Source organism: Larus michahellis, chromosome 3 (assembly GCF_964199755.1).
Source record: "Larus michahellis chromosome 3, bLarMic1.1, whole genome shotgun sequence".
Lineage (NCBI taxonomy): Eukaryota > Metazoa > Chordata > Aves > Charadriiformes > Laridae > Larus > Larus michahellis.
The window spans coordinates 102,182,221-102,208,259 of record NC_133898.1 but is presented as its reverse complement, the minus strand read 5'-3'; the positions used below and the strand labels follow the sequence as shown (position 1 = coordinate 102,208,259).

General features: G+C 37.2%; 1 protein-coding gene across 1 annotated transcript in view; it reads right to left on the bottom strand.

Annotated features, from left to right (window-relative positions):
- Positions 1–26,039, bottom strand: part of EYS (eyes shut homolog) — an 875,293-nt gene that overhangs the window by 221,645 nt on the left and 627,609 nt on the right. Inside the window, exon 36 of the mRNA XM_074581469.1 lies at positions 6,858–7,087. Within this exon, the coding sequence (XP_074437570.1) occupies positions 6,858–7,087 (230 nt within the window). The remainder of the gene's footprint in view (positions 1–6,857; positions 7,088–26,039) is intronic.

The window sequence follows — 26,039 nt, the reverse complement described above, 5'->3', positions numbered from 1 at the left end:
ATTATTTCATTTTCTGTTATCTGTTCTTATCCACAATAGTGTTTGTTATAAAATTGTTTCAATTCTCCTAAAGATTACTATGACAAGAAAACTTTCATTCACATTAAAGAAATAGTGATTCGGATGCCTGATGATAGAAATGCCGAAATTTCACAGGTCTGATCTACATAAGGAGACAAAGAGGTTTCTACTGCTTTTATCAGTTGTTTTCCCCTGAAATAAAAGGATAACTTCTTAAAAAGTGCTTATCCGTGCAAGCCTTTACAACAAAATGCTACAGCTATCTAATTTTTAATAACACCCAAATGAAAAAATAAATCTTGAAACAATACTTAAGTATTTTAAATGGCTCATGACTGGATGTGAATGGATGTGAATACAAAACAGAGAATATACTAGCAAATTGACAACTATTTAAAATGTTTCTATCACCATTAACTGTTTTCACAGTAATCTTTCAAAGCAACTAATGCCCAACAGGCTCCATAACGTTCTTTCCCAGAACAAACTTCTGAAATATACATTAACTCTCTGTTCAGTAAGAGAACCCTGTAGCTCTGTACTGTACCCTATAGCACTAGACCCTACAGCTGTTCTGAAGATCACCGTTTGGGGGTAAGAGGCAGTGCGATAGTAAATAACTTTAGAGAGACTGGAACAGCAGCTGGAGTTGGTTGGTGCTTTGAAGAGCTCTTTCCCTAACTCAACAACCTCCTTCTTTCTCGTTATCTTCCCTCTAGATATAACTAAGCTTTCATTTAATCACATTCTTGATCTATTCTTAATAATCGCAGAAAACTGCCACATTGCTTTACAATTTCACGAAGTTCCCTAGACAGGTTTGAGATATAGTCCAAACTAGGAACGTAATGGATGGATCCTAATTCAGGATCTGATGTAGCAGAATACCTGTGTCCTTAACATTAAGGACATGAATCACACAGATTTCTTACACTCTTACAGTTAAATACATGTAAAGCTTACACGCTCCACTGGCTCTGGAACATAAGTTCTAAATTAAAGCTCAGGTACACTGACACTTGCTTTTGAGGCAGTAAAATTCTACAAGACTGTTCAGGAAGGCGGAAGAAGGATTAGCTGAAAATTGCTTCACCACTTCCTTGTGAACCCAGCTGCTGTTCCCGCAAAATCCTATTTTCCTTCAATTTCAAAAACACTTCAGCAAATTAACACAGAATAAAATAATAAAAAATAAAATGGTATGTAGTAACTGATAAAACAAGTCAGATTGGAGATATTTTAGACATCTTTAAAAACTTCTCCATAATTTTGTGAACTAAGTAGGAAAAAAGGAGGGACCATATGCTAAATCCAGGTGACTGTGCAACGAACATGATTACTCACAGATGCAGGGTATTACGAAATGTTAACAAGTTACACTTCACAAGGTTTGTCCAGTCTCATGTCAAACTGCAAGATTATATCTATGAGTGAAAGTGCAGAGAAGAACATTAAAATTGATTTAGAAAATTCCTTTTTTGCATTGCTCACCAAAATAGTACTCCTGTTGAATTTTATGGTACCACACAATGGGTACATGGGAATGGCTAGCTATTTTCTACACACAACTTTAAAATTGCTATAATGGCAACTAGTGTATCAAACCCAATACACAAAATTATTTAACTTCTGGCTAAATCCTTGTTTGTTCTTAATTAGCCCACTCTGTTCTTAATTTTTAAAGTTACCCTTTAAAAAACCATTCTGAATCTGAAGGGAATACTTACTAGTTTTTTCAAATCTAGCCCAAAAGCTAGAGAGCTTATGTTTATTTTGTGGGAAATCAATAGGTATCTCATGAGTTTAGACACTGCCTGTGGTTTGACATCAAATTTATTACTGAAGTTTATACATATCTCTAAACCCATTATAATTTTTTTTTTCTGCTCCCAGAGTCCTAAAAGGTTATCGATCATTTTGAGGGAGGACCAAATGGGTGAAAAACCACTTGAATTCTGGAAAAAACAGAGGATGTGGGGTAACAGTATCCTGTTTTTCTTCCTGGGTATATCAAACTGACACTTGAATGTGGAGATGAATGTATGGTTGCCCTTCCTCATCCACACCTCTTCATATGATTCCCAGGTCCTCATCCTTCTTTTTGATGGAAATTGTCACAGACTTGCTTTAAATCATAAAAACACAGTATAAACATTATTAAGGAGATAAATAGATGTATGAGCTATTGGAGAAATGAGACTGTATGCTTCTAAATATGGCTGTAATCACAGGAATTGGTCCGATTACATTTATATTCAAAACCAAATACATAAAGACGAAAAAAAATTGTCAGAGACGAATGATACTAGTCAATACACAAGTTGGAATTGTTAAGTTAGGAATAATGTCTAGAAAAGCTGCCAGTAACAGAAACCTCTAATGTTCAGGGTGATATTATCAAGTATCACTCAACAAATCAGGAATTCAACAAGTGTATCTCAGGGAACAAATGTAGCAAAATCTCCGGATGGGACTGTTGCAAGATAAATGCCTGTAACAGCCTCCTATTTTACTCTTAGTTTTGGAGATTTGTCAAAGGAGTTGGACCTTTAAGTAATGTACAGAATATTCACAGGCAACATGGCAAATTAAACAGATTTCCTGTTTTTAACATATGACATTTAAATATTCTTTTTATTGAACAATTTACAAAACTTTCACAAAACACTAAAAATTTTGGAGACTTTAAAAATGTTAATCTTATAATTAACAGTCAGGGATGTACTTTCTTTGCACATGCAAGACAGTGATATTCTAAACCTATCGCTATGAACTTTACAGTAATAGACAACCATCTGCCTTCATGCTAAAGCAGAAGCATTATGTTTTTTCTGCTCCTGTGCAGGGGTTTCACAATGAAGCAGATAAAACAGCTTAGCTAATAAAGACTTGTTTCATGGAGGAAAGAAGGATACATTTTATATTAAAGTCAAAAAGCTTATTTATCCAGAAACGAAAAGAAAAAAAGGTAGCTCAGAGTACGCTATCTACCCTTCACTGTATTCCCTATTTACACAATCTTTCCTTTCTATTGTTTGACCTAGCACTCACTGCTCAGTAATAAAGATTAAATTTACACTGGCAGCAAATTTTCTATGTTGCATTTAAAGTTAGAGTTTTTAAAATAAAGCTTGTAGCAATTTCTCATTTCCAGATAACTTCAGTAGTTTGTAGTAAAAATAAAAAAAAAGGAAATACTGAAAGCAGTATTAAAGGGAACTGAGGCTCAGATGGTTGCATATATGCGCTTTGGACTAAATCCTCACTTTGTATATTTTGGCATATATTCAGTGTTGATATCTTCAGTTTGACTTCAGCAAATACACTCGTTTTTATCCATAATTTTCTGCTTCAGAAAAATGGAGACAGATTTCCACTTTTGAAAACTGTCATTTAAGGACATTTCATATTTCAGAGGTAACTGATAGTTTAGAGTAAATACACTGTGTATTTAAATAAACTGGCTTGGCCCTAATATATCCATAATGACACTTATGACTTGAACATATCTCTCATAAGCGCAGAACAAGCTGCTGGAGTTTATTAGTTAAGAAGCAATCTAATGGGAAAATGCAATATTGCATATAATAAGATGCTATCAAGTTGAACCACGCAACTGAGATAATGACATTCACTTGCTTTCAGTCTAGAAGATGGTCTTATATGTTGTCAGAAATATTCACTAAGAAACTAAGTGGTATATCTTAACCTAGACAGGAAATAAACAAATGCACACATTGTAATGAAGCCAAGGTATCTACACAGGGTTTGTATACAAGACCTTGTGGTGGGCCATGCTGACGGTTACTATGCCAGTTGAGGGTATGAGATATTTTCTTGCTGAAAGTTAGTTAATTGCAGTACAAGGTACATCACTAAGATGATTAATAAGTTCATATTACTGAAATGTACAGGTGAACGTTACAGTATGATTAAAAAAGATCACAGCTATCTTTAAGGAGTCAAGAGACAATTTCCTTGGGAGACAAAATCCCTTTGGGATTGCATACATGATCATTTACTTTCTCCTTTGCAAGGTCTACAGTAAATAATCAAGATGCCCTTATCTCCTGGAATTATGAGTTCTCTCCAGACTTCTTGAAAAACTGGTCCCTGAATATCAAAGGTTTATAATGATAGTTCAGTTGGGCAATTTCTGGTCTCATTACACGAAATTATCAATCTCGTTGAAACTTCGTGATTAAATAAAATGACATTATGTTTCAGTTACTTTTCAGCCAGTAAATACACGACACACCAAATCTGATCCTGACCTACAAAAACATGCGACGTGGGAGCATGTGCCCTAGGTTGTAGCTGCCCCGGTGAGCTGCCGATGAGCCTGTCACATTCTGCAGCCCTGGCTGACCTGGGAGTGCTAAGCACGGCTCCCTGTAGGGACAGTGGGTTCTAGAAGGTAAAAGTAGAGCTCTGTGAAAAGGTGAACTCTTTAAGTCTCCTTCTCCACACAAAGGGAAAAAAGAAGAGAAATGTTCTTCTTCCAGTGCCAGAACTATTAAAAGACATCCTATGCAGAAAAATGGATCGCTGTTAAAAATCTCATCATCAAGCATGCCTGCAAGCTTCAGCAAGGCAAATGGCATCTCTTCCAATTTTAGAAAAAAAGAAAAGATATCTCATGGAAACTAGATATTCAACCATTAAAAGGATGATATGATTATACAGCTGAGGACACATTCTCAAAAGCAGCTACTTATTTCAGGGATTTTTTTCAAGCTTGTATTCTGATTTCATTGGATGGAATAGTTACCAGTGTGTCTAACAGAGGATGCTTCAGTCCTAATCATCAGAGATTTGGTTACAACTGCAACTTAGTGTAATAGTCCCCTACTTCTAATTTATTCTTCAGCTAGTCAAAATTCAGTCATATTTTCACACATGAGTTTTGAAACAAAGTCACAGAAAGAGAGAGAAGGGGACCCGTTCATTTACACAGGTAATATAAACTTGTGAAATACCCTTGGAAACGTAGTTGGAAGACAATCAACTCATCCCACTGTATGAACTCAGCAGGCAGGTGCTGGTTAAGCTTCAAAGGAGAAAATGGCTTAAGATGATGTATTTTCAAACGAGCAACTCAAAAATAGCTGTTTCAGTCAATGGACTGGAAGGTCTGTGGCACAGGGAGGTAAGTACTCAGCCTGTATAATATGATTCAAACATAGATTACGGCATTTTTCATTAAAAACACCAAACCGTAGAAGACTCCTGGAGATTGACAGATCAGCTGGAAGGTAGGACTAGGTCAGGAGGCGACAGCAATCAGACACTGGTAGAAGGCACCGGTGGAGTCCAGACAAGGTGTCACCCAACAGTGTGGTTGTGCATATACACTGATACGGCCTATTACCACTGGATGTCTAGCAGACTCCCGCTTAAATTTAACTTTGCTTGCTCCTGGTGTAACCCAAGCCAAAACCTGCTCCCACCCAAAATACTGCAGATAATGCTGACACAACGGATGCCAACCAGCTGCGTTCTTTGGAACACTGAAGGCAATTCTGTCACATAAAATGTATGTAAATAAATAGAACACTTTATGGAAATATTGAAAATACTTAATTGAAACACACACTGAATGATAAACTAATTCTGTTATCTTTGAAGGAAACCCACTTTTTTGGTTCCACTATTTTATGGATCATGGTGCAGTTTGCACAGCTGCCATGTATTGAAAGCAAGTACAAATGGTATGCTCAGATACCAAAGGCACAGAAGATATTCACAGACTTCAATTTTAAAACTGACAATATGAAAATATATGATTTAATTTATTATAAAGTTGGGAAACGCTGAAAGGTAAAATATTCTCTGATATCTAGGCAACACACGACAATTTTTTTTCAGAGCTACAGTCATTGATTGCTTTCATATATAGTGAGCATAATGACCTACTTTCAGACAGTAATACAAGGTGATGTTAGCTCAGATACACCAGCAGTCTGGCAAGGGCATTTTTAACTCTAGCTGCCAGTATTTCATACCATGGCAAGTTCATTAGGAGGACGTTACAATTCTATAACCATAATCTAGACAATATTTTTGTTCTTTTCCTGTATACTAGTAATGTCTTTTAATGCAATGAGAATTATCCACTGCCATTTATAACTCACTGTACCTTAAAAGCTAAAAGAGTTTTTGAAGCTAGCTATAAAAATGTCATAAAAAAGAACTTTCTGAAAAGCAGCAATGCAAAGTAATTACATTTGCAAACCAGAAACCCTAGCAGCTATTGATCAGTTTGTCCTATAGCCTTGATTCTTTTTACAAAGTAACCAAAATTGTTAGAAGAATTAATTTTTATTCAAATCCTAATTAAATTATGTTCATGTGACTAATTTTTGCATTATAAGCAACAGTAATACAATAGAAGTATAAATGAGCTACAGACTGAAAAAATCCTTTTTCAACAAAGGACTAAGCACAGTGGCAAAAAAAGGGAGAAGAAAATGTAGAAATGGAAAACATATAATCTTTTAAGGATACCTTCTCCTTAATTTCATAAGTTAACTTTCTTCTGTCCCAGAAATACTAGGTTGCATAACATGCATTAACACTGCGCACAATTTGCACAAATAGCGCTTTTTTTTCATTAACTCAAGCCTGCAACTCTTATTATTGTGCCTGACTGATACCACCCATCTTACCCTCCACTTACTGCAAACACCTCAATGAATCTACGCCTGAGTTACCAACAGTAACCAGAATGGAAGCAGAGAAACATGATGATCATCACCTCTTCCCCTTTTCCTGCTCCAAAGATGCGTAAGACCTGCATTTCACAACTAATACAGAAAGAATGAACCCCTGACTACCTTTTTCGCAGAAGCGACCAGTGAAGTGTAGTGGGCAGTCGCACTGAAACGAGGTGGCCCCAGAAGGCAGAGAGAGAGGGTGACAAGTCCCGCCATTATGGCACAGTCCTTCCAGGCATACAGACGGCGATTCAGGGGAAATCCGAGAGGGCACAACAGGCTCAGGCAACTCGGGCACCTCAGAAGAAACCATAGGGAATGCTGTTGACAGATGTGTGGGTACAGGAATCCTGAAAGGATAGAGACAACACATCAAAACAAAAAATCACGAGACATAATTTTGCCACTGCACTTCAGTTTCATTTAAAAAACAGCTGGTTTCTTTTGTTTAGGAATTCAGATTATATTTAAGAAAATGTGAGTATATTAGTAATTCCCAAATCAAGTTCCCATCCTGAAAACTAGCAAAAAGATAATGAAGGTATTTTTCCCTGTGAAGGAGCAAGAAATAAACTCCATGCATATAGCACAACATGTACGTGCCCTCCCAATTCCTTTTTGGTGGATGTCAACAATAGAGTCATAAATAAATACAGGCCTGTATTATTAAATATTTTATTGCTTGACGTTCTCAAAGCTCTTAAGGCTGTTCTAGAAGACACGACTTTCAAACAAGTAGGTTAAGCAGGCGTATGCAGGAGGACAATGCTGTAGTACAGCAATACAATATTTTTGAATTCATAGAAATAACTGGGGGGGAGGGAGAGAGAGATGGGTTTCTTTTCATTTTTCCCCACATGAATGACATCCTCTGTCTCGTCTCAATTTTTGAGCTCTCACATTAACTGCTAGACTGATATGTTAATCATTTTCCTTCTTTTCAATTATTTTCTATCTCAAAGTCGCTAGAAATTAGTCAGCAATACCACCTGTTTGTCCTAATTATCTCTTTATTATTGCTTTTTGTCTTATACAGAGAGACAAACTTGTGACTCACTAAAACCATACACATTTAAGGCTAACGATTTACTAACCAGAACAACTTATATGCACCACACAAATTACTACGATGAAGGCAAAGCAAAAGGAATCAAAAGTCACAAGAAGATTCATGGCTATTTGATAAGCTTGCACAATTAAAAAAATAGTTTTCACTAAATTTTACATGAAAGAGACATTCTTCTTTCATTTTATGAAGTTCAAGAGGTTCTACTTTTTCCCAGATAACAACTTCTAATTTTGAAATTTGGCAACAGTAATCTAATAAAATATCTTACTACTTTTACTTCATCAGTAATTTATACTTTCTGAAAAATTCTCTTACGTCTTGATACTGTGCAAAAAAAAAAATCATATTGGAGAAAGGGAGATGAGATTGAAGTGAAATGTCACTAACATTTTGGCCAAAACGGAACATAGAAATGACCTACTTCACACAGTGGTTTATAGGCATCACAGCCAGTGAAAGCCAGTGTTTCTGGCAATGTGTTAAACCTGCTTTACAAAAAATAAAAGCGGCAAAAGCACTGTGATGGGACCCCTTCAGTGGGACTTTGCATTCTCCACTCTAGGCATTTGTCGTCTTAAATCTAGCTTCCAAATGTCTTACATAGCCTGTTTAGTCATGACAACCTGAAAATGGATTTTCATAATTTACTTTTTGGAATCCATGTTTTATAAAGTACTAATAAGCTTTATAATATTGTGAAAGAATATAGTACATCACATCCCAGTTAAGTATGGCACGTGTAAGTCTCACTAAATGAGAAAACGAAAAAAATCCACTCTCTGCATCATCCATACAGCATGTGTAAAACCTGTATGAAGACGATGACACATGCTGAACGGCGGGGAGAACGGAAAAGAAGCTGGACAAAGGAAGGACAGAAATAATTCAGGACAAAGTAAATATCTGAGGGGACCCAGAGAAAGGCATAGTAATTGAGAAAGGAATGGAGCCCTGGGAAAGAGCGAAAGGGACACAGGGATTACGTGAGAGCAAAGAGGAGACATGCAGAGCAGTAAAGGTAAGGGAACTGTTAGAGGGGGATACTGCAGCAGGGACGCAGGCTGCCTACAAAATATAAGATACCCAAAATACATGCACTATGGTGGTTAGAAATGAGGATACAGGGATTTCAAGGCAGTGAAAAGATATCCACTTTGTATGAGAGAAAAGCGTCCAAAAACATGGCAGACAATAAGGCGGCTGAAAACAAATCCCTAAAAGATTTCAGAGGCTGAGGACTTGCTGACAAGAGGCTTTTTAAGATTTTTAAGAAAATAACTTAATTCCTGTTTATTTCCATTTACATGAAAAGAATAACAATATTTCCATTTATACGAATGGAATTACGACAAAGAAATTGCTGGGTTTATAACCATCCTTTTCTTCTAAGGGAAATAACTAACACGGTCTTCATGTGGGCTCTTCCACTCATAGCAGCATTAAGAGTGCACTAATATGAGTGTTATCTTCTACCAGGCTAGCACTGCCAAGTAAAAATGCCTAGTCACCCGCTGCTGAGATTACAACCGCTGATTAAAAAAAAATTAAAAAATAAAAAAACCTTAATTTTCTCCCCAAACATGAACTAAACGTTTGAGAAGCTCTGAACTATTTGTAGGCTTACATAAAGAACCAGAAATTTACCAGGGAAATTTATTGGGAGCTATTACTGGGATTTGGGATTGGTTTTTCTCTTCCTCCTGGAAAAATATCAACAACAGAAACTAAATAAAACTTGGGAAAGAATGAGGGCCTAAACTAAGGTCTCACTACTAGCTATTAGAAAGACCATTTCTCTAATGACAGATAATCCTATAGATGAACACAGCAAAAATTATTCTTCTCAATCCGGTCACGGCTACCGTCAGGGGTAAAATACTGAATGAGAGGGATATCTGCCTGACTGGCAAATCCTGCATTCTTGTATCCACTGGAAGCACTGATTTCCAGCCATGGAAGTTTCACATCCCCTTTCTGGCAGGAAGCTACCGTTTTTCTCTAAAACTTTACGAGCGCAAGTGGCACAGCCTCGCTACATTTTTCGGTTGACACTCTAATCCACGGAGAAGCAAGCAAGCAAGCAAAGCTCCTTGGCAGGTTGATTTCTCCCTGGTTCATTTGCTAGTCTTTCGCAAGGGTGTCAGCCTTCGCAGTGACGTTCTGGATGTTTTGCTTCTAGATGGTGCCTGACTGCTTAGGTGCCAGCACGGCTTCCCGGCGCCCCGCGGCTCGCTGCCTTACTCTCCCCAAAAGCCGAGAAGAGTTTGCCCGGGCTGGGGGGTGGCGCAAACGTCTCTGCAGCCGCACTCGCAAGCCAGTCAAGCTGCTGTTGTTGAATAAGTAACGATTCTTGGCTCAGCCCAGTTTAACTAAAACATTTATTTGAATAACGAGCCAAAGAAGTGTTTGGAGTAATTTGGTAACCGAGGCGGTAAAAGTTTTGACAAAGCGTAACCCAAATAAATCAGGCAAAACTTGATTCACTGACGCTACGCAACGAGGCCACAATTTTCTGTGTTTTTCTCTTTTCAATTTCCCAGCCTGTCACTGTCTCTCAGGTCAATAACACGCACAAAGATCTTCTAACTTGCTGCCAGCATCAACACATTGTTTTTAATCTTAAGATGAGCTCAAACAGCTGAGTTTTAAAGGCCTGTAACCTTGTGTTTCATAGCTGAGTGCATGTAAGTTTGAAATGCTTGTCTAAATATAGATGTTAGTGCAATCTGAAGTCTTGTTTATTTTATATTACATTCTTTACCACTAAAGGAGATGTATGATCAGCTGAATGGCAGGAATATAGCATTTAGGGATCATGCTTGATGTTATGTTTTAAAACAAAAGCACACATACCCTACCAAACAGCACTTCCCGTTCCCTCCCCTGGGCTCTCCTCTTTTCAAACAGAGCTCCAAACTATCAGTGTGTGGAGTCAGGGCCACTGCAGGTTAAAAAGCTGACACAACATCTAGGAGTCCCCAGCTGTGCCCTGGCCGGGCAGTGCGGGAGCTCAGCCTCGCCAGGGGCTGAGCTGTGTGTCACTGGTTTAACCCACTGGTTTAATGCCAGGGCCAGTGACCGGGGCGCAGAGAGCTGGGACTCTTCAGCCTGGAGAAGAGAAGGCTCAGGGGCATCGTGTCACAGAATCACAAAATCGCAGGGTTGGAAGGGACCTCTGGAGATCATCTAGTCCAACCCCCCTGCCAGAGCAGGGTCACCCAGACCAGGTTACACAGGAACGCATCCAGGCGGGTTTGGAATGTCTCCAGAGACGGAGACTCCACCACCTCTCTGGGCAGCCTGTTCCAGGGCTCTGCCACCCTCAAAGGAAAGAAGTTCCTCCTCACGTTTAGGTGGAACTTCCTATGCTCAAGTTTGTGCCCATTACCTCTTGTCCTGTTCCTGGGCACCACTGAAAAGATCCTGGCCCCATCCTCCTGACACCCACCCTTTAAGTATTTATAAGCGTCAATTTGTATAAATACCTGAGGCGGAAGGGAGGGGAGAAGATGGAGCCATAATCTTCTTGCTGGTGGCCAGTGAAAGCACATGGCCTTGGACACAGACAATGGCAATGGAGACAGAATGAAATACAAGAAATTCCACTACAAGAAAAAAAGTTGTTTTTTTTTTTTCCATTGGGGTGATCTATCTGTACAATGGACTTCAAACTGAGACCTGCAAAGAGAGCAAGCTTGTCCCAAAAGTACTTCATTATCAGGCTGATGGCAGCCATGTCTGCAGAAGCACTCTGACATTTTTCCTGGAGTAGGCTGATGAGACAGGTGATGGCACGGGAGTCCCAATGATGTGATAACATCTCCACTGCCTATATCTTCTGGTACTTACGCACTTAACATTTTATTACTGAAGTAAAGGATTTAGCCTTATCTGATAGGAGTTTGATAAGGAAGTTTGTATTTTTAGCTTGTCAATAAAGTGATTTGTGCTGGGAAGCAACTGCTTTTATTTGCAATCTTCCTTGGTGGAGAAGTGTGTACATGCCATTTTTCTTGGGCTATGACAGACTATTATTTTAAGCAAATATTTTAGATTTTGGAGCCAAAAGAAAGATTTTTCGAGGTCATTAGCATGCATGGTAGAATACCAGTTCAAAACCTTATGAAACTGAAAACAACTGCACTTCATGGAAATGTCAGTTTGAACAGGAATAAAAAGCTAGTACCTTGCGTGTAATTTGGCAAGAATGAACAAAGCCTTTCACAGACTGCTTATTTCACTGTTCACAACCATGTCAAGAAGAATACTTTAAATGGCATTTCACTGATTTCGATGCATCCACAGACCAGTATAGCTACACACTTACCCTACTGGAGAAACCACTTAAATCGCTCGACACAGTAATTGAGAAAACAATTTAAGAGATCACCAGAGAGGGATTATTTTTGTTCAGCGGTTTATATCTGAATCTTATTTCCTCACCCATCCCACTCCTTGTTTTATTTGAAAGAATCAGGTGTCTGTTTTCCTAACAGACATGACTTTTGATCAGGCTTATCTCTTTAAAAAATTCAACTCTCGATGTGTGTTCCAGGCTATGAGCCCAGCTTCTCCCTCCTACTAGGCACAAGATTTGGTAGCAGAACTCAGTGACACTGTAGTTGCAGCTTTCCAGTTAAAAATTCGCAGTTGGTATAACATCATTTGCAACTGCTTTTGCACGCACAGCATCTCATTTAATGGTGCAAACTCTTAGCAATGCAAATAATATATTCGATATACAATACATAAAGATGTGAGAATGCAATTAACAGACATAATGAAGTTTATGAAAGCTTCATTTACAAATACAGAGAAAATATCATGAACTCCAGGATGCACAGCAGTGCCAGATACGGGAAGAAATGTCAGGTACGGAAAGAGACGGGAAAGGGGAAAAGGAAATATGGGTACTAAGAGGCATATTCCTGCTCTGTTTGCTTTAAAGCATGTAGATTCCATAGACTTTGCAACAGATAAATAAGTTAACGTGACACAGAATTTGCAGCAACAATATTTATGGTGAAAGTGTAACAGCAAAAGCCTTCCTAAACAAGACATTGAAGTGAGCCTTCCTTAGATGACATTTGAAAAAACCCCTCTTAGTCCCTAAGTTTAGGTCATGACAAATAATGTTTTTGATAGAACTGAATTTCTGTACCAAACCCAGTCCTCTTTTTACTTGCCTTGCTCGCAGAACTGAGCATAGAATCTCTCCGTTGTTCACACCAATCTTCACTTTGGTTTGGTTTTGCTGTTTCATAGCCTTCCCCATCCTCCCTTTTAAGCCTCTCGACTTTCTACCATCCAAACATCAAACTCAAAAAAAGGAAGAGCAATCAAAGCTACTGAGCACGGAGTGGACCAATGTGCAAATCTTAAACTTTCTGATGTTTAGGCAAATCTTGAATCTGTCTACACTGCAGCTTTCCATTTTGCATTTAGTCAAAAGTCACAGTTAGAAAACCACTTTCCAGTTTCCTTTTAGCTGCTATTCAGAAAAACGGCACTTGAAATGCCCGAGTACTGCATCTTTTTGTTGAATGATGCTTTTGTTTCTTGAAACTAGTGGTTTTGAAAGGGCAAAGTACTTTCATTCCCTCCTTGAAGATTCTCTCAGCAGATCAGAAATGTTTGTTGGGTTTGTTGTTTTTTTTTTTTTTAACATGGCACTATTTGTCCTTCTGAAAAGCCTCTGCAAGATTAGAATATAACCTTTCTGTCCCAGTCCTAAATGGCTGAGTAAATTGTACTGGGTAAATTGAGTTCCTGTAACAGAGGTGCCAAGAGAGGTATCTAAAAAAATCACAATTGCAGAATGGAGTCACTACTGTTTACCAAGGCTTCTCTCTAGCTGCAAGGGCTAAAGACATTCTTCCACTTCTATGATGCCAGCCATAATTTAGACTCCAAAATGGATGATCTACCTATGGATGATTATCGCACAATGTGTCTGTGAGGGATAAAAGAGAATTACTTCTAGATCCTGACTATGCAATTGACTTCCTAAATAATAATTCATGTCAGGCAAGAGTTCTGCATTGCAATTATCGGGATTGTTGTAGCCAAACCTTTGGTCTTTGCCCACAGTGAAGATTCTCCAGATGGCTAGAGCCCTGCCTCACCAAGAAAGAAAGTGAAATGCTTCAAGACATAGATTAAAAAAACCAATTATTATGGTGTAAAAATCCAAGTCTGTACTCAGGTGAATCTTCTAACCCAAGGGATGGGGAACCATATGCGAACACTTTTCCTTTCTCCACTCGACCCAATGGATGCTTGTTCTATGAAGGACAGAAGGGGACTGTCTGGGGATTGGTTTGGGGAGTTCTTACAGCACTTCTGGTAGCAGACTGGCAAGTTTATAATTCCATCAAGCTGAGGACACAAATGAAGTCAAGTATCTCACAAATGAAGTCAAGTATCTCATATACCACAACAGTTCTCTTATCATTGATCTGCAGAATAAAAAGGAAAAGCAAGTATGTATTACCATTGGACGTGTCTTGCACAGCCTCATCGCAATTTCTTCTGCACATGCCTAGTAGATCTTGCCCTCTGAAAGACACACTAATGAAGGATGAGTAGAGGCATTCTCAGACCCTAATAGGAGTGAGGGGGTCTCTCAAGAGAATCAAAGTGCTTCCAGAAATTTGTCAGGCTGGAACTTCAATGCACCCTGACTACATTACAGATAAAACGCAGTTTTGAAAGTACATACTTTTCTTTTTAGATGCCAGAATAGTTTAGGCATCTACGTAATTTTCACAGACAGAGTCCTTAATCTCTTTTTGCATTTGTTTCCCTATGTGCTGAAAACAGTTCTCGCTGGATAGAAAGCATTTTGCTATTCAAAGACTGTGTGACTGGAGAGAGATGGGAATATAAAAACACATTTTGTATCACACAATATTGAAATTAGCACGAGAGCTGGCCTGCAGGCAAGATAAGACAGACGTATGGAAATTATTAGTACAGAAAGAGTTAAAATTGCACAGTACTGTTGTGTATTACCTAGTCTTTCTTCCAGACTTAATTTCTAATTATATCTTAATGCTGGAGAATGGCTGGCATGCATAAACACAAACATCATTTATTCATCAGTAATCTGGCATTTAATTAAAATATTACTGCATTCTCATTGAGTGCATAAGGAAGAACGTTGTAAATATGACAGGTCAAAAACCCCCTGTGATATTAACAGGGTGAAAAAATATACTACTGAAAACTTCCTGAATAGTATTTCACAAGGTAATATATAGGGAACTAAAATAATAAGCCTTTATGTACATTTTTTTTCTATGAGGAAAAAATGATTTTGTAGTCAATAAAGCATGTGTCACAGATGAGAGAGTAAACAACAGCCCGTAGTTGATCTGGGTACTGGAGTTTACTTAAGAACTGATGATATTAGAGCTTTTACCCTGCTTGATTATCTCACACACTCCCTCACGTCCTCACGCCACCCCATGCCTTGTTATGTTCACTAGGCTTCCACTTTCCTTCCCAGCAGGGAGGTTGCTGCCGGTCTGGGAGGCTTGAGTGGAAAGTCATGTTGATTCACACTGCTCATAGCAACTGGTCCTGACGGTTACCAGCCACGGCTCCTGTGCATCCCCTGGTATTCATCTCCACGCATCTTTCTCATCTTCACTACCTTCCCCCACTTCCAGGATCTTTCCTCCAGCCAGGATGTTTACCTCCTTCTTTCCTGGCCCCCTTCTTTTGTTCAAGACCACATCTTCTTTTCAGGACCTCATATTTTTCAGCACTCACTTTTCTCTCCAGAGCCCCCTGCACCCATTTTTCCCAATCAGAATAGTCTCTCTGTGCAGAAGCACGATGTGAGATCAGCCTCATGAATGGTGCTTTTGTCTCATGTCTCTTTATTAATTGGAGGTTTCAGGATGTGTTACTACTGTTTGGCCCAGACATTATCAAAATTTACAGCCACCTCATACTGATTGCAACTATCAACTAGGAGACTACTGTTTTGAGAATTCACAAGTTTAATTTTGGATATTTGTGTGCATGTGTGTCGCATTATCTGCTGCCTGCTATTGTTTAAAATTTAATCCATTTTTTTTCCCTACAGCTGTATAACATTTTAGAGTGTCCTAGTGTAAGAGGCAATGCTGGTAGATGTCTTTTCTTCTTTCTCATATTAGCATGGAATGACTGTAAGGGTATGCTAAACAAAGTTCTTATTGATGGGATTTTCCTAAAGCAGGGTTGTAAAATGCTGGAGTGCAGAATATTTTTCTCTCGTGCAATTGGAAAACTATTTGGATTTTGGCCACAATGTGTTTTTGTAGTGAGGACTCTCGCAATACTTGAGAGTGAACAAATACTGTAACAATGACAGTGACAGCAGAAACAAGAACAATGAATAACAAAGTAATTAACATGTCCAATACTTACGACCTCATGTTCAATCTCTCTTCAATTCCAAATTCTCCAAGGCATCGAAATGCCACCCAAAATAGCTTTTTCCTTTCTAAATATTTGAAGACATTTCATCTGCCAATAAAACCCTTAGGACAGAATTCACTTTGCCAAAGATTATCTGCCTAAGAGTTTGGAAACCTGCCTGAGCTGATCACCTTGGTTGTCCCTATAGACAATCTATAGGCAGAGAGAGGCATCTCCAGTTCATCCCGCTGTAAGATAGGTGTTCACCTTGCTCCACTGACTAGAGATGGAACTGAACAAATTAACTTTGATGAATAAGGACAAATTCCTGCTTCTAGTTAATATGTCACACTTAAAATCATGTGTGTTTTGGTTATATAACTGAAAACCACCACATTTTTAGGAATTCAAAACATGTCCTAAAAGCATTCCCTATGAATTGCATGCCTTTACAGCAAAGAACAGAGCTTATTTTACCCTGTTACAACCTAAACCTTTAAGCAATTTAAGTTTGCAATGAAGAGACTGATGCAACTTCAACATTAGTAAGAGAATGTGTCTCTCGTTTAGCAAAATCATAAAACATGGAGAGATAGTAACAGGCAGCATTATCAGGACTGAAACTGGGAAGTTTTATTATTAGTGTGAACAACTGGAAGAAAAGCGTAACAGTTCACAAACAAGAAATAAGGAAAGGAAACTCCAGATGCCTTGTCAGCAGGTTTCTGTCTTTCCTTTCAACTTGCGGAACAGTACTCAAAACTGTCTGCACAGGAACCAAGATCAAATGCAGCAGAAGAACAACATGCCACTGCACTGCCCTAAACTATTCAGTTTTGGTCGGGACTAGGAATAATTAAGGAGCTGCCTTTTCTTGTCCTGGATTACTTAACAGAAAAATGCTAAAAATGGATTATTCATACCCTCCCCTCTTCTTATCAGCCGAAAGGCAAGATCACAGGCAAGCAGAGAACACGTTAAACTAAAAGTATGTTATATTGAAATTATCAGGTGCTCAACCTGTTCCAGGTAACATTTAAATGAATTGATATTTTGTATCCATTGATCCTAACAGCTTTTGGTTACCATAAACGCTATCTGAACCCAAATGCTGTGTCATTGGAGCTTTAAGGACCCGGTTATGACTCGGGACTAGGCAATGCCAGTTGGCAAAGTCATTGATCTTTCCAGCTACAAAACAAGTTACAAAGTACAAAACAAGTACAAAGCAAGAGACAAAGGGAAACCTGAGGCAAAACTGGGAGAATATTCTCAATAGCAGAATGAATACTTCTAGTGTTAGCTTCGGATTGCACTACATTTTTCTGCCATTCATAACCGAAGTCATGAAAAGCACCTATTTAAAGCATCCATATTAGTCTTTTAACAGGGTCATTATCTCAAAGCAGATCGGGTATAAGAATACCAGCCGAATCCTCATAATCGTATCAACAAAACAATCTTTTTATGATAGCTATCATCTGAAACACAATCAGGAGGTTAAGAGATAGATTACTTTGTTGTGCTATCTAACCTTTTGATTTAAATGACGAAAATAAAACCCACCATGGAAAGCAGATTGTCCTTTGCCATTTGCAAAGGGTTTAGTAGGGCTTAGGAGGTACAAATACACCTTTTTTAGTAAAAAATAATAAGTTCCTTCAATTAGTCAAGTGTGATGAAAAACTGACAAAGGCTTAATTATATGGCCATATTCCCAAATTAGAGAATTTACCTTACTCTGTTTACATTGGAAATTTATTCTGAAGGAAAAAAAAATATTTACTTTAAATAAAATTAATCTTATTTGCAAGTAGAACCATCTTGCCACTGAAGAGTTCTGAAGTCTGGTGAATTTCTTTCGTATACTTTAATTCAGTCAAGACTATTTTATGTCTTCTGGTTTATGAAATGGATTTTGTAATTGGTAAATCCTGGAAGCCAGTTATTGATGTTACACTTGTGTTTATACTGCCCAGAAACTCAAGAGATCTAACCACTTCCCTTTGTTTTCACACACCACTCACTCAATTTTGTAACACCCGCGTTAGGCAGTTTGTTCGAAGAAATTACTGCATTTTCAATTGGCTAATGTCATTTGGCCTTCAGCCTTGCTCCATACACATGTAAAAATTTCATATTACATCTTGTTATTTGTATAAGGAACTGTTCTGATGGTTAAGAAATGCTAACTCACACTTTTGTGTCAACTAGGACCTTGTATGAGTACTAGTAGCACAGCATCTTCTTCTGCTATCTACCTCTTAGTTTTAGTGTGGATGGAGAGAGGAAAATGGGGAAATCTGACTTCAGAGAGCTGGCCTGGAGCATGTATGTCTCAACAGGTTCTTGTCTTCTTCTCATAGAGACAAGTGGGTTTTTTGAAGTTCAATTCATTTATGTTCATATCCTCTTTCTGACACTGTAACTTTCACAGCTCAGGATTTTATGAGATGAAATCCTTCCTTTTACCCATACATAGATAAATTACTTCAGACTTCTACTGTTGCTATGACCAACCACTGCTTTCTTTAAGCGTCAGAGCTTCAAACAAAATCCTCAAACCCACGACTAATACTGTTTCTAGAAATTTACCAATGACTCGAGAAAGATGTTAGTAGGAGCTAAAGGAGAGGACACAAACCTCAAACTTATCTTTATATTGTCTGTGTGATTTTGAGTGAATTGTCAAAAGTATGCGTGTATACCTACTGCAGTTTTGCACAGACAAACCAGTGATTTCTGTATACTCTGAACATTCAACACATTACAGAATTTAATCTTCCGAGAGCCAGACTTTCTTTTTGTAACTATTCATTTTAAAGTTTACACAAATATTCTGAATTGCTTATGCTTCTGTTTTCTGCTTTTCATATGCTAATTCTTTGGGGGGGAAAAAAAGGATTTTTTATTCTCATGAATATATCATGATCTGTCTTGAATTTTAGGTTAATTTTCTCAAGCATTTTCTCTTTACCCAAGAGCTGTGATTTCACTTTTAAAGAAGGAAGGAGAAAAAAGGAAAGGATACAACAGGATTTAAAGCTGTTCTTTTTCTAAATAGTTACTTCAACAAGGATCAGTAGCATATTTTTTCAAATGTTACGCTAGTGTTTCAAGGCTGCAGGGGGCACTGATGCACTGTATATCTACAGTACTGCAGAGCAAGAGTCAGACAGGATATGATTAAACAGTCCTGCAGGTTACAGATACAGAAAAAAACACATAAACTATTTATAATCAATTTAGGTTTTGAGAAATTAGGTAATTGTAAAATATTTATATGAATTTTGGAGGGGAATTAATGTTTCTTTTACTGGTAAATATATTTGTTTTTCTGCTGCAATCAAGTACTTGTAGGGATAAGACTGTTTTCTTAACTTTATAACCAAGGTCCCTTGAAGGATGATATATCTTTCTAGTATTGCATTACTTAATATTACAGCCTTATTACAGCCTTAAACAAACAATCCCCAGTCCCTGTAGAAAATAAAATTTTGCTTAGCAGCTCCCCAGAGAAGGCGGTTTATTGGCTGTTGATAATAACTTGTTTATATATTAATCAGCCAATACAGATACTATCTGATTCACAGACTCATTTAGGTAAGAATGTATTACAGCAAGAAAAAACGATATATTTTATCAGTTTATTCACTATTTTCTATTTTAGGACCTAAGAATGATGGCATCTAAGATGTAGAGATTTCCTGATAATAAGAACGTATGCCAATTTATCACTTGGCAACATATGGTAGACATGCAACATTAGAGTTTAATCTCTTCTGTTTATCTCAGATCTTTATATTTCCTGCAGTTACAACTGCACTAAGCCTAATAAGTTATGCCTGTCTTGAGAATCCTTTCTAGAAAGAATATGCAGTCTAATTGCAACACAGCAACACGTGAAGAAGACACCACTTCAATTGGTAGTTTGCACCAATTATAATCATCATTACTGTTACAGCTTTTTTGGTTTATTACCAATTCAGATGATCTGGTTACAGCCTTCAGCCACTGGTTCTAACATGCTGGTCTCTGTTGAGCTAAAGAAACCTCCTCTGTGTCCAGTATTTCTCCTCATTAAAGATATGTGTTACCTTCGTATAAACTATAATGACCTCAGTCATATTTTAGAAAAAAAGCAGAGAGTCCGAATTCCTGAAGCATCTTTCTGCAAACCTTTCTTAAAAAAAAACAAACACCAATTTCTTTGAGGATTTTTTTAAATTATACCTTTCATCTTTTGCACTTTTTAGGTACTGCTCCAGTGCACAGCAGTACACAATGCAATACAGTACAACCGATATCACAATCAACAGTGTACACAGAAATGAAACTGTCTTCCAGCTTTCTTGTTCAGACACACAGAAATCACATTTATCATTTTGCTCCAGAAGCTTACATTGAGTTGCTTGTCTACATTAACTAAAAAAAACCTCTTCAGAACATTGTTGTACCATTGGGGTTTGGCCTCTTTAAAGAAGAACTTCAAATATAAAGTTTTGTACAAAATTAACTTCAAAAAAGTTACTACATATTTCCATTTTTCAGGCCTTACAATTCTTGTAATAATTAAACCTGCAATGTTTGAACGATTTTAGAGGAATTTTATTTTATTGAAAATACATTTTATAAAGTTAATTGCATATTAATATATGAAATTTTGATTCATAGGTTCACAATACATATCACTACAGTGGGCATCTTTTGGATATCAATAATATAAGGGACTTTAAAAAAATCTCGTTTTAAAACTTGGATTCTTAATAATTTTCTGAAATGAACAGTTGTTATTAAAAGTGCTCTGCCAAAGAGAAGCTTAAACCATCTTTTTTTATTGTAAAAAATGTTCAAAACCTTTTCCAGAAAGTGGAATATTATTTGTGATGGATTTTATTTTCTACAAAAACCCACAAGGTTCTGTGATGTTGCTGATTGTTTCACTTTTATCTTCGTTAAATGAGATTTTTACTAACCCACAAATACTTTATAAGTCATGAAGTCCTGTGGTCTATTCACTGACACAATGAAGGACACAGAATGGATGCCAGCAGAGAGCTGCTAGACAGAATATAGCTGAACTTCCCAACTTTTCCCTTCAGATTCCGGCTGTAAGCAGTTGAAGGCAACTCTTATGATTTCTTATTACTCCTGTATCAAATTCAAAAGTGAATCTCAAAAATCAAAGAGAAAGTATTATACTGATTCAAGCTTCCAGTAGGCAAATTATTCCGTTCAGTATGACTCTCATTCTTACTTGTTCTATCTAATATGCCTCTCTTCACAATACAGTCTGGTATAATAACAAGAACAACTACATCTCCATTATGAGGCACTCTTTGCACGTAACTTGGATGTCATGGAAACCTGCTCCAATATTTAATTATTTGTGAGTATATAACAAAACATTTTTTTCTCTATAGATTGCTGTAATTGGAATGACATCAAATGCTCGCACTAAAGCTAAATGTGACTGTAGTCCAATAAAGAAAGCATGCAAGATAATTTCTTCTGCTATTCCATTCTTTTTAGACAATTCCTTCTGTTAGATACTTAGCTTTCTTGAACCACTGCTCATAAAAAATTTAAGAGTAGATATATATCGAAATGTTCTTAAAGCAGAATTCTGTCAAACCGTTCCTGCACCCATCTGCAACTTTTAAACGGGCAGAAAAAATTGAGATTATTTTTTCTGTTCTAAGAGACCATTTTTTCTATTCTAAGAGAGTAGAAGAAGCGAGGTTTATTATTCACATACCTGTCTGGCTAGAAGCCCAAGTGATTATTTCAGGAAGCTACTGAACCATACTACTTGATGTCTTGTGTCACTAAAATAATTTTTCTTAAGCATTAAGGTAAAGTTTCCAAAGAGCACTGCAATGGCTATGACACATGGTATTATTAATGCTGTGAAAAAATAGGTAGTGAATTTTTAAGAACTTTGAAAAATGGCTTTAAATTTAGTTTTTATTTTGTGAATCTGCTCCAATTTTATAGGAAAGTTAGGATGTTCTCAATCCAATTCTTTTTTTTTTTTTTAATTCCAGGAAAAGGAATTCATAATTTGTTTTTCGGGGAAGCTGTGCTGAAATCTGAAATGAAAAAGTTACATTCATTCATGAGAAAATAAGTCTTTCTCATAAATCTTAGAAGTTTTACATTTCAGAAGCTAATCATGTTCAAGCACAGTTCTTGTTTGAATGGCAGAATTTCTAGGGAAATATAAATACTCAAAGCAATTTGGCAGAAGGTAAGTGACACTATGATTAACCTAGAGCAACCCAAACTGTTGTGGCAATCTGTAGGGTTCCTGGAACTACGATCTTTGACATAAAGCAAAAAGGGGGTTCTCCTCATTTGCTGGAGCTAAAAATATACCTCTGAAATCCTACACTTCTCCAGGTGTCAGATTACCATGTAACCCACAGGTAAGAAAGGCTGAAAGACTGCAAAAAGGCTTTTAAGCTATCTTGGCAGCCTCCTAGTTCTGATCACTCTTGACACTGAAGAAGCTCCAAGTACAGAGAATTCACTGTGTTGTCCTTTAGACTATAATGCCTCCCAGAATTTCTGCACCACTCCGTGGTGGTTCACTGAGCTCTGTCACATCCTTAACTCTCTTATCTCCTGTGTAAGAACTTGTGATGATCTACTGAACAGGCTCCTGATGATAGGCAATCTCTCCTATTTCCATGTTTTAAGAATGTGTGTGATGTGCCGTGGATGGATACAGTGACTTTATACACTAATCACAGTTGTTTGTGGCGCTTTCAATCTACCGCTCAATGTAAAGATGCCAAAGCAGATAGATAGAAACTTTTTGTTGCAACAAAAGTCATCAACACGTATTTTTCCTTCCTAAACTATTTATGTAACAAATTTTGTTCTATACTATGAGTATTCTGATTAAAGCTTCGCACTTTTTACTGATGTATAAAGGGATCAATTTATATGCAATGTTTAAATATTTGGGGTGAAAGAAGCTTTATAAATTCTGTTAATAAATTTCGTAATCATATAGAGTAAGAATCACCAGTAACTGGAGATATTCAGTATTGCATAACTGCACTAAAATGGATACAAATTGTGACATGAGTGCAAAATAGCATTTCTCCAGCACTGGAACCTTTTCTTCAGAACACGAAACAAATACGTTCTAAAATAATGAACACATGAACAGTACTAGAAAGACAATTTAATTAATAAATCCATAAGTCTTATTCATAACAAAATTTCCTTTCTGTGCAACTGTATCAGGGTGCTTTCCAAAATATCTGAGATATTATTTATTTGCAGTAACACACTGCCTCGGACTTATGCATTGGCATGCATACATTGACATATAAACTTGCAAATGGCTCCTTGATAGAAACAGAAGAAAAAAATGCATGGTATCTTTTAAGTTTCTCTTATTAGCTTCCATGCAGGTACCTGGCAATTCCAGCAGAAATCCACATCTCACTGTTCATTACAGACACAGTAACAGACAGTGACTGCCACTGAATTCTGTTGACAGAATTAAGAAACGATCCTCTGTTGCTATAACACACGTGCCTAAAGTTAGAGAAGTGTAAGTAAGGTCAACATAAACATCACCAAAAATTATTATTATTCTTTCAGAAATAGAGAGTTGCCCCAAGAAAGACTGGTGTTAGTTCTGTAATATGCTGATGAGAGGCAACTTTTTCCAGAAATAGGGAGAGAAATGAAATATTTACAAACACACATTATCTCACCTGCATGTATTTGACACACGGATTTGTCTAATACCCATCACAAACAATTTCACAGAATACTTCAAAAGACTGAGCTAAAGGCTTACACAACAATTTAAGCGATTTTGAGGATTTATAACAGTAGGAAAGACTAGATCTGTCACTTTTTTTTTTTTTCCTTTTTCAACATTGAAGTCTGTATCCCTGAAAAGCCACCATCTGAACAGGAATGCCAAAGGACGAAGAAAAGGTAACAGAAAAAAAAACCAGAATTCATATACATATGCAGAACAGAAAGAAAATTGCACAGGACAGCAAAACTCACAAATGTAAAGAAAACATTGCAAACAAATTTTGTAAAAGATGAGGGAAATCAAGAATGGCAAATCAAGCAAAGGGGATGAAAGTATATAAAAGCAATTCAGGCACTGGAAAAGGAGGAAGTGGCAGTTAGAAACACACACAAAAGATTATCAGCCAGTAAGAAAATAAATGTATAAAGAAGAACAAATGCTTGTTATCAGTCTCTGTGTTAAAACTGCACTGAATTCTTATTAACATAATATCATATATGTGGTGAATACACGTGAATGATATTTCTGAAGCTTTATTTTCACTTCTGTATTTCAGAAACTTTTAGTCCCATCTCTATGCTAATCACAGAAAACACAGAAAAGTTGTTAAATAAATAAAACCAAATAGTGCTAATACTAATAGTATTTTTCATTTGATCATTTTCTTCTACAGTGTTGAGGAACACTGTATCTTTTTTTTTTTCCTATTTCAGAATTAAGCATATAACTCCAAATTGTAAATGAAAAAATATGAGTGCGACTACCTATGCTGAGATGTAAGAATATAACTTAAAAGTACGAATAATCTCTCTTTCACATATAACAGAAGCGCAACGTCTCTCATAGGGTCTTGCATTTATTCATAAATTAAGATGTAAGTAGACAGAAAGCTTAAGTTTGGAACTCTGTGATTTCCCCTTCAGGTGTACATTTGATTGAATTTAAGTTTTTCAGCTCAGGTGGATTCATATGAAGAAACTTTTTAATCTCACCCGAGTCTTGTAAGGACTCTTACTATTAACGTACAGAATGCACCACCATAAGCACTTTTCCTTTCCCAGGTGTTAAATGGTAACCAATTTTCACAACCAGCTGAAAAATAACTTTCAACAGGCCCAACTTTCCACTTTCCAAAATATGCAGTTCATTCCAAAGACAGAAATCAAACATCTCAGACGCATGGTGTCAGATGCTCCAAATTTTGATGTTTTATAATATTCTTAAAAAGCAGGAAATTCCACAGAGGAAGAGACAGGCTGAGAAATTGCGCAGGAGACTGAACTTCACAAAGCTGTTAGGGGTCTGTTGGGATGTTTGTAAAAATATCACAGAAAACCACAGAATGGAAAGGGGAATACTCACACATAAGGAAGGGGATTTAGAGCTTGTTGGGAAGTGCGTTAAGTGAGGGGAAAGTGGAACCGAGGGCTTACTGAAAACATGGAGAGATCTCCAAAATGTATTGCATAGCTCCTGAGAAAATTGCCATGCATTAGGGAACCCATCAGTCCTCTTGATGGAACGGAACTTGGGTAATGCACATTCAAGAGCCTCTTTCCTAAATGCAAATAGCAATCAGAGCCTTTGCTGAAATGAAGCTCAATTTCAGCCTGGAGAAAACATCTTAAGATAAATTAACAGCAAAATGAAATCTTTAAAAAAAATCAACCGAGAATCTGTCCAATGGGCAGCAATGAAAAACTCAGCTTATTAGCTCCTGTCTGTGAGTGCAAATCAGCCGTGTGCATTTGCATTCATCAGTGAGGCTCCTCTTAGGAAAACAGCAGTGTTTTTCTGTTTGCCGGTAAGGAATTTTTTTAAAAGGACCAAATCATGGCTTGGCTAGATAGATGTATATGCATATGCATCGATGTATGCATATTTATATTTGTATGTATATATTTTATCTATGTGCGTGTGTTTGGAACCTTTGAATTTACTACGTGCGGTAAACTCTTACAGGAATATAAAGCAGTCCTGGCTCCCAGACGCTAAACCAGAAGTGAGCTGCAGTAAACACCAGCTTTTAATA